The 10,460-nt window shown below is 41.7% G+C and overlaps 1 protein-coding gene across 4 annotated transcripts in view; it reads right to left on the reverse strand.

The window, feature by feature from the left end:
* Window positions 1-10,052, reverse strand: part of Gab1 (GRB2 associated binding protein 1) — a 116,963-nt gene extending 106,911 nt beyond the window's left edge. For 3 of the 4 annotated variants that reach the window (XM_046459561.2, XM_046459560.2, XM_046459559.2), the window contains exon 1: window positions 9,692-10,052. In XM_046459561.2, the coding sequence (XP_046315517.1) occupies window positions 9,692-9,763 (72 nt within the window). In that variant the 5' untranslated portion in view covers window positions 9,764-10,052. Of the gene's footprint in view, window positions 1-2,156; window positions 5,601-9,691 lie in introns of those variants that run through there. The other variant, XM_058584049.1, reaches the window with a different exon arrangement.
* Between the last annotated feature and the right edge of the window lie 408 nt (window positions 10,053-10,460).

Here is a 10,460-nt window from a genome sequence, read left to right on the forward strand (position 1 = left end):
AGGCTGGACTCTTCTGGACAAGTAGAGAGAGAGATGTGTGCAACTGGGAAAAGGGGATATTTAATAAAGCTATTGTTTTTCTAATGCAAATCATAGAAAGCAAGACTGGATGAAAAGCCAAAGAGCACTCCAACAACACAGGAGAGGAGGAGAATGGATTAGAAAAGATTGAAGAACACTGGACAAGATGATTTATAACTTTTGGCTCAACATTCTACAATGATTTGGTCATGCTGCTTGAAAGACTGTGTAATGTGCCACACTGTATACTTTAGGCAAAGTACAAATGCCATTTCTGTCCTTTGGAAAGTATATCCTGTTAAGAACACCAAAGAATGACAAATGAAGTCGTAATTTTGGGGTAAACAGTTCGTGTGTTTAGACCTTCTACTGTGTACACTGTGGGTCATTTTGAAAATCATCTAGAAACATATTAGGCTTGCTTTTCCTGTTCGAAACCTTGCACACTGATAAATTTGACTCCCAACTATTTGATTGCTTATGGAAAAAGAAAAGAATAATAGTGTTCAATAGTACCAGTTTAGTTGTGTGCCTTTTCTTTAGAGACAAATGACCTAAATACCTAGTGAAAATGACTTTGAAGACCTTGGTTTTATGTAACAGCATCACTAACGAAACCAATTACCTGACCAAATATTTTACATTCTTACTAGGGCAGTGTTTCCTTCTACCTTTTCTCAACACTTCAAACATTCAAATATGAAACTGTCAGGGAGAATTTGCAAAGTACAAATACTCCTACATAATGCTGGGTCAATTATAACTTTGCCAGAGGGTAGGGGCTTCAAATAATACCTCCCTCACTGAATGAGGCCAGCGTTCCTCACCAAGCTCTACCTAAAACCATTGGAATTCAAAACATGGAAGGTAGCATTTTACCAAGTGTTTCTCTTCAAAAGTCAAAGATTAAAGCACTTCTCTAGAATAATCAAGAGGTCATCCCTTGAGCCAGAAATGCTTTAATTCTGGCCACCACAACTTTGGCCAAGATACTTATGGGAATGTGCTATGGATCAGAGCTGAGAAATCACACCAGGCGTTTAATTCTTTAATCAGGTAGTCATCTCAGGGAGGAGTTCTGCCAGTCAGAAAGTGGCCTAACCACATTTCCCAATACAGTAGTAACTAAAAACTGCATTTCAGGAGAGAAAAACAACCTACATGCTAAGTGGAATATCATCATTCCTAATCTTCATTACCACACAACAGTGACACAAATAAAACCAAGAGGGCAGGGAACAGTGGGACGGAATGCTTTGTTTTTCTCTCATTTGAAAAAAATTAGCAGATACAATTCCATAGCAAACCAATGCATTAAACACAACAATAAAAACTACAACAAAAACAGGCTGGGTTTTCAATGTTCTCTTGATGTTACCGCCTGCACAGAAAAACAGGCCTCCTGACTAAAATTACATTTCCCTGCTTATTTTATGCATAACAGCTAAATATTTCTATGTAATGATGATAAACTAAATCTAACCAGGCATCGTGAAAGTAAATTACAAAAGCTGGCACTGTGTGACATCGATTTGCTCTTTAGACCATGGGAAGACCTTCTCTCACTTTTCTCTTAAAAATGTAAAATGGAATTGCGATAGGTTTTATTCCATGGGTAGTGTTCTTAAAGAAAAGTGTACAAAACTATTTTTAAAAAATTCAAACTACATGAAAAGCAAAATAAAATAAATAAAAAGGGGAAAGGAAAAACAATGAACGGGATAGCTAAAGCAAAGCTTGGTATTTTTCTTCCTTAAAAAAAAATAAAAGACCCAAGATTTTTTTACATTGAAAAGAAATGTTTGGACTTTCAGTATATTGTTTTTAATTCATATAACAATGCAGCCATTTGTTTTTTGGGTTTTTTTTTTTTCTTTTAGGACATTGTTTTTTTTTAAGAACACAACTTAGGAAATTACTTTAGGCCAAGTATGAATTCAAAGAAAAAAGCTGGGAGAAAGAAAAAAAAAAAACAAAAAAAAACATAAAAAAAAAAAAAACTTGGTAAATTTGGCATTATTTCTAGTACATAGAAATGAAAGAAAACTCAGTTTAGAAATATGATGAACATTTCTGAAACATACACAAAGAAGTAAGGAAAGAACAATTAAATGGAAAAAAATAAGAAAACTCACATTTGAAGTTCTGCTCCTTTACAACTTACACCTTCTGCATATGGCAGCTCTGTAAAAACAGCCACATGGAAAATTTTTGCTCCAGATAATACTGCAGGACAGGGCTTGGCAGCTACAACTTGTAATCAGAATGCTTCAAGAGCTAATGTAACAGAGATAACAACAAAATATGCCTTATGGTGCACAGTTTTAATTCCTTTCTATAGAGCAAGCTGTAAGAGGGTCAAAAGCCTATTACGTTATATACGTTCTATGCACTTGGCAATGAGAACTTTTCAAATGGGGAGATTTTTGCTCTGGATAAATTAAAGAATTGTTTAAAACATAAGACTCTTCCAGTGAAGGCACTGTTGTATATTTAAGGTGCTCACACATACAAGTCGGAATGGGCAAAACCTTCCAGTTCCTAAAATGATTTTTGCCAGCAATTCTACAGGCCTAAATTGCCACCTACAATTCAGTAAGCCTCCTGCAGCCATCAGGTTGGCAGTGGAAGAGGCTACTTATTTAATACATGTGGAAATCCACAGTACAATGAGCCACTTTTCCCCAGAGTAATCTAAAGAAGAATGCTAATTTTATTTGTACTGTGGTCCAAGAGGAGAGAATAATGACACTTGTGACTTGATACGTTTTTTCCCGTCCTCAGTCCACAGACGGACTGAGATAAAAGGAGTCCCAGAAATGTTGTGACTTCAATCCAAGTTCAAATGGCAAATTCAGATGGAGCTCTAACTTGGTGGAAATTAGCCACCATGTTAATGTGAGGAATGTGTAATGAGAGAAAGCCCTCCATCAACAGTCAGAAGGGGTTTAATGGGATCCAATGGCATTATTCTCTTCCCTCCAACACAGCCTGGCACTCACACAGCTGGGCTAAGATGGCTTCCAAAGTCCAAAGTAAGACACTAGCCCAAGGCAGCGCAGGCCCTCCTGCTGGAACTCAGAAGCAAATGGATCAAAGGCTCTTTTATTCTTCCTCCCACCAGAACATGCTCCCTCTCTGTTGTGAACTAAATGCTTGCCAGAATGAATTATTTCACTTAAAACAGACATAAAGAAATCTTAAATAACACGTGTCCCTTGGAATCTTAATAAGTCTAGGTGACCAAACAGGTGGCTCTCTTTGTTTCTAGGCTGATGCAGAAAATGCCCTTGTGGGTTAGGGGTCCACCAAGAGCATTAGGTCAGGCAGAAACAAAAGCTTTTAAAGTTGAGTTCCAGCAGACAGTCCAAACTCCATGCATGGAACTGAAGGGTTCAGAGCACTTCTCTTCACTAGGATGCCCTCTTCCTTTAAAACCAGCCTTCCCTCATGATTTTGCTTTTGCTCTAGGTAGCACCTCAGTTCTTCCAAGAACAGAATTTGTGAAGTTTTCTCCTGCCAGCTCTCTTCTCACTCTGAACTCTTAGGCAATTATAATCCCTATGCCTCATTTGGCAATTAATCATATCATATATGGCCCCATAACGCATCTCTTGTAAATGATTTAAATGTTCATGTCTTTACAGCTTGTCTTCACAAATAGATTAGAAACTCCTTAAGGGCAGGGAGTAATCCTGTCCCTTCACTGCATACCACACATGGCACATTACAAAAGCTCCCGAAATACCTGTTTATTTATTCAGTCAACAGATACTTGTTGAACTTCTATTCTGAGCCAATCACCACTCTGGGTGCTAGAGAGACAGAGAGATAGTACCCAGCACAGGAGCAGAGTAGCCAAAGGCCCTGTGTTCTGAGCATTTATATTCTGCTCAAATGCTGGAGACGGTCTGCAAAGAATTCTGCTTCAGCAATTTCTAATACACTCAGCTAAGCTATTTAAGATGAACAAAAACTGAGATTTTTACCCCAAAATACAGCCTATGGAGCACCAACCTGTCTTAGACAAGGAGATGTCTAAAAAGAAGAATGCTCCCCTGGAAAAATTTAGGCTGTTAGATCTATTGCTCTTCCCCAAAATGTACAAGTAAGGAGACTGAGAATGGAACAGTTAATGATCACATAGGTGAGAAGTGGTAAGGTCAAGGAGAATCTAGTTCTGACACATGATGTGAGTTTCCTTCCACAGCAGAAAAATGTGCCCCCTAAAGCATCAGCAGTTGCCTCAAATTACTTTTAAAATTTTTTAATATATTTTTTAGTTGTAGGTGCATACAATACCTTTATTTTATTTTTATATGGTGCTGAGGATCGAACCCAGTGCCTCAAGTATGCTAGGCAAGTGCTCTCCCACTGAGGTATAACCCCAGCCCCTCAAATTACTTTTTAAAACAAAATTCTTCTAAAGGAAAGTAGCAGTCCACCTACTTTAATGTCCCTTCTGTCCACCAGTCTCTATTAAAAAAATCAGGAGTGCTGACACCTAATGAATGTTTTGAATCTACTACCCCTTAAGCTTTCTCAGTTTGTAAGTTATCAAGACCTGATCTACATATTTTTATGTTGCCTTTAAAATATGAAATTTTACTTTGTTCCTTACATACGTCTTAGTATGGCAAAATGCACCAAAATAACCAATTCAGATGACAACCCAGGATAATTCTTGCCACATAATTATATTTTATTAAAAAATAATCTTTAGAAAAAAATAATTTTAAAAAGCCAGCAGAATTCTAAAACTACACTCCAAACTGATATACCTTCCACATGGTAATTTTGAATTCCCAAAAGACAACCACCAAATTTAAGGATTCAGCAAGTTTTAGATTTAGAGTTTTCTACTTTTCATTAAGCCTAGGCACAACAAAAGAATTAACTATCATTAACTATTATAAAGGCTTAATGTAATTGCTAGTTGAAGATCTTTGTTAATGGAAACAATAGTCCTGCCACACTTGAAAAGGTAAAAAGAAAACATTAGGAATTTGAATTGTTTACCAACATGAAGATAGCAAGAAAAAAATTTCCTTCCACACTGTTATGCTCCTTCAATCACTGTAAGCAAAAGCTTCAGAATCTGTTGGTTGCTGCTGGCAATCAAAAATAAATAAATAAATGAGTTTTTTGTTTTGTTTTTAAAAAAACAAGGACAGGGGGAGCTTCCAGACATTTCAGTCCTCTTTGTTGTAGTGACACTGTTGAGTAGGGACCTCATGTTTAGCACAGGTCCTCGGCTGTCCTTGCACCAAGGAGATAGATGCTGAGCTTCCACCTGCCAAACATCCCCTCCTCCATGTCAGATGTCAGGTGCCCACCCAGTGGGAGAGGCTATTTCTGTTTCTAGGCCCATTTCCAGAACCAAGGCTGTGTTCTCGAAGTCCAGACAAGAACTCTCCTATTAACTGACAGCTGCAAAGCAGACAGAGCTCCAGCTGGGTACAGATTACCTACCCAAGAACTGGGTGAGCCCTGGCTCCCAGGGCTGGCTGTCAGCTAACAGGACACCTTGCTGCAGCCTCAGAAGCAGGTTCTCCTGCTGAGACTGCACACCTGCCCAAGGCCGATAGCCAGGCCATGGGCCATAGAGGAGCCCCAGCTTGGTGTCCAGGCTTGAGGCGGGCCACAGGGAAACTCCTCCCACAGAGTCATGGTGGTAGCCAGCTGGCTTGAAGCAATCCTTTGTATACAGCCTTACATTTTATTTCAGCTAAATTTTAGCTCCTGATGAAAATTCAACATTACTTTTTTTCTAACAGCTCTTTAAAAACCTGAATACTTACAACAGTTATTTTTTTTATTTTATAAAGAACCATAAGAGGGGAGTTCAAAGGTTGCCAACAGAAAGAAATGACAAATATTTAAACATATGAAAATGCTATTTATGCTGATTTGATCTGATCGTTATATAATGCATACATGCATCAAATGATCACCCCATAAATAACGTATGGTTATTATGTGTCAGTTACAAAAATTTAAATCAAAATTAAAAACAAAAACTAAGTACTACTGTTGAGTGCAGACTACCAGTTTACTTATCTGTAACCCTACTGTATATAATTCCACTCAGGCCCTGAACCAAGTAAAAAAGCAGCTGTTTAATGTATAACACAGGATGCAGATAGCAACAAGGGAGTAACAAAAGAAAACAGGAAAAAGCATGGAAAATTTCACCTGCATTTTAAGCAAACTTTAAAAACTTCACAGAGAAATACATATAAGAGGTTCTTGGTTGTTTGCAAATACAGAAAAAATACAGAGAAGATGGGGGAGAGGCAGATGTGCTCAAGTCTTTCTTACTTTCTTTTAATCTTATGTCACTTTCACTCTCTTCAGGAAATCCAAGAAAGCTTTCCACATAAGATGAGCAAGCTACTATGTGAAGAAAACAGTGCTCCTGGAGGTGACAGAAAGGGCAGACCAAATGTGGAGTTGCAAATGGAATTCACTGGGGGCCATAATTTGAGATGGCTTTAAAGATAAGCCTAAAACAATTTTTTTTGTTACTCATAAGCTTTAAACGATCATCTTAATCAGTGTTTGGACTACCTTATAAATATTGTAAACAGTGAAACAACTGTCAAAGTCCCACGGGCAACATATTTCCCAGCAGAATCATAATGCTCAAACTCCCTAAAGTCTCATTGAATAATTACAGTACCATGCATCCAAGATAGTGGTTTCTAATGAGCTGATTCACTGTGAAAAGCTATCAATGGCTTTGAGTGTAGAACAACAACAAAGCACTTGTCTAGCATGTGGGTTTGATCACCAGCACCCCAGAAATAAAAGTAAAAAAATTAAAACCATTATCCAGCAACATTTTGCCTATTGGGTAGCCTACAAAGTTTCTTTTTATCCAGAAAATAAAGATTCGACATAAAAAGAAATCAAGCACAGGAAACGCAGGTATATCTGTCTCTATCTTCAATGGTCAATGCTGCTTTAGCAAAAACTACCAGAACTAGATCCCAAAATCAAAACATCAATAATTTGAGAATATCGAACTCTTCTATACAACTAACCTGACAGATAAAATTTAAGGTAAGACTTGTTTAAATTACAATTACACTCCATGTCATCCTCCTAGCCCTTAACTCCTGATAGCCATCTCCCCCACTGTCTTCCTGGACCACCTTCCTGGACACCTATTTCTCTAATGAGTAATGACAACAGAAGTGTCCCACCAAACAAGATATCCCTGGTTATCCCAGCCATTAGGCATATTCCTAGCGTGCTGAAACACAATGTAGGTATCGCGCAAGTATTTCCACAGTTTCAGCTGGGCATGGTGGCACATGCCACCCAATCCCAGTGGTTCAGGAGGCTGAGGCAGGAGGATAATAAGTTCAAAGCCAGCCTCAGCAATTTAGCAATACCCTGAGCAATTTATCGAGACCCTGTCTCGAAATAAAAAATAAAAATGGACTAGGGATGTGATTCAGTGGTCAAGCGCCCCTGGGGTTCAATCCCTGGAACAACAAAAAAAAAAGTATATTTTCACTATTTCAGGCTATACTGAGCTTGTTCCTTGAAACATTGATAAAATTATCCACACTGTTCAACTTGGACACACAGAAAACACTATGCACTCATGGTTAACTTTATCACACATGCTTATCTTGTGGCAAAGACTCTTAAAGCTTCTTGAAGGCAAAGGCTGGGTCACGTATTTCCTTAGCACCCTGCGTTCTCAACTTCTATTCATAGGTTCGTAGCAAGTTATAATCTCAAAGGACCTTTAAGTTGACCTAGTCAGAGCTCCACATTTGAAATGAACTAGATGAGACTCATTAACCTTTTATAACCCAATCAGGCAGATCTGGGTTCAAATCCCACGTCTGGCATGTTTGGGTTATTGAACCTGTTTTCTCTGCTGTAAAACGTATAAGAAGCCTATCTCAGAAAACTGCTGTAATCATCAAATTATATATGTACACACACACCCCCCACATATATATGTATATATTTAGAGACTTTCCTTTTTTTTTTTTTTTGGTTCTCGTTAAGACAATCTTTTTCCTGGTTAATATTACATACATTAAACTGCATGCCCAAGAGGCAGGGTTTTTTATCCTACTGTATTTTGTAAACTTATGGTTGGTGCCTCAAGTGCCTTTTGGAAGAGCCATAAACCATGTGAAAGAATGCATTAAATATCTGTTATCACTATCTAGTTCAGCAAATGTGTTATTTAATTGCCCAAGGATCCAACTGTGCCTTCTCAACAAGTATCTCTATCTCCCTAGCCGCTCCCCTCTCACATATACATTGTCTTTAAAACTAAGAGCTGGACAAACAACTGCTCACTCAAAATTTTAAAGTTAGCATCTTTACCAGGATACTCAGACAAACTGATAGAGAATCTGGAAGTATCCAGTGATTGTCTGGAGAGCTTCATGATGTGCAACATGGAGTTCCTCAATGAAATTACTTGTCTATAACAAATTGTGGCAGAAAATAAACCAGAAACTCACTGCTGAGTTGTCAGTAAAGTTAAATATTGCACTTCACTCTATTTTATGCAAGCAAACAGTGACTAATAAGATTAACCTTAGAGCTCAGTATTGGGTGTAGATATCCTTCAATAGAAACAGGTTCCATTAGTACAGGTAATGAACTTATATTTAAGAGAGTAAAATCTTGCTTCTGGAAGTGCATTTTACTAGAAAAATTTGCTGCAGATGCCAGGGCAAAAGTGTCAGTTTTCTCCTTTTCAAGGAGCAACCACAAAAGAACTGATGGCGAGGGCAAATAAGGTCCCAAGCTCCTGAAGAGGGCTCAGATCCCCATTTACGTGAGGTTGGTTCTTTCAAGGAATATTTTTCCTAACAACTAAAACGGTTTAACACATAATCAACATCTTGTATCAATTACACAAATACCATTTAAGCCATTCTGGTGCCCTGGGAAAGAATCACAACACACAGAAATCCCTGCTGGCTTCAGCTGTCCCCTCCTGGCGGGGCTTAACAAGGCGTCCAAAGCTCCCAAAAACCAGCCACTAGGCTCCCCCCAGCGCCCTCCTCTTGCATCAAACCGGCAGGGCTCACGGGCCAAACTCCAATGTCGCTGAATTCAAAACCGCGAAAATGCAAACGTTAGGACGCCTAATATCTTTTCTTTTTTTCCCTCGTGCGCGCTTTTGAGATGCTGCCTCGACTGTCCATTTTTCAGGGCCATCGCGCGCTTCCCTCCAACCCACCCGGAGGGGCTGGAGTGAGGGAGTGCGAACCTAAGGGAAGACCGGTTAGTTTTAAAATCTCAGCGGCTTACCTAGTGCGGGAAATGTAGTACCCGTCAGTACCATCATAATTAAATGCAGATATAAAGAAAAAGGCTCATCTCCCCATCACACCCTACCCCTGCTAAAAAGAATAACAAAAATATGCAGATATGTGAGCTGGAGATCTGGGCCCTCCCCTGGGGCTATGGGGCTGGAGGAGCAGGCAGTCTGTAATCTGGATAAAGAAAGTTGCCCGGCCAAGTGGACGCCAGGGCGTGAGTGAACAGCAGCGGGTGCAGAGCCTGCCTGGAATGGGGCCATGGGCAAAGAGACCGGGATGCGAAGAAACCCCAGCAGCCAGCGAGCGGGCCGGGGAGGGGAGTGGGCGCCGAGGCCGCGGAGCGTGGCCGGAGCTCTACTTACATAACGCTTTAACTTTTTCTCCGGGGGAGACTTGCGGAGCCACCCGGAGCAGACCACTTCGCCGCCGCTCATGGTGCGCGCTTGTCGGGCTCCGAGCCGGCAGCTGGGGGTCGGTGGGCGCGCTCCCGATACAGCAGGCGCTTGCAGAGCGCGCAGCCAACAGGACCTCGCTCTCTCCTCGACGGGGCGGCTGGGCTCCACGGAGCGCTGGCTCGGTGCGTTCGAGCCTCCCCTCCGCAGGTCCGCCGACGTGAGCAGAAAGCGAGCGGGGCCGAGCTGGGCGGAGGACTGGCCGACCTTCCTTCAGTGCGCCCGCTTTGCCGCCAGGCGCGCCGTCCCGCCCGCAGCCTCGGCAGCGCTGGTGTTCCGCGGGACTCTGCCCCGACACCGAGCGGGAGCCTCGGTCCCCTGCGCTCCGCCCCCTAGGGACAGGACCTCCCCAGAGCGCTTTCCAAAGCAGACACAACGCTACACACACACACACACACACACACACACACACAAAACGCCCTGTGCGGTGCCCACTCCGGTTCGCCCGCTCTCGGTTTCGGTGCGCCGGGCGCGATCCTCGCCTTCCCTCTCCTCCGGGGAGGGTGGGTCGCTTCTCCGCGGCGCCTGGGCAGCCGAGAGGAAAAGAGAAGCCGTGAAGCTCCTCGGGGCAGGGGACGCAGGGCAGGTCCCGGGCTACCGAGGGAGCCGCCGAATGGGCGGCGAAGCGCGAGGCGTCGCGGGGAGCTGCGGAGGTCCCAGGTCTGGCGGGAGGGTGGGT

The sequence above is a fragment of the Marmota monax genome, unplaced genomic scaffold (genome assembly GCF_021218885.2).
Source record: "Marmota monax isolate L192 unplaced genomic scaffold, Marmota_monax_Labrador192_F-V1.1 WCK01_AAM20220418_F8-fsc00039, whole genome shotgun sequence".
Classification (NCBI taxonomy): Eukaryota; Metazoa; Chordata; class Mammalia; order Rodentia; family Sciuridae; genus Marmota; species Marmota monax.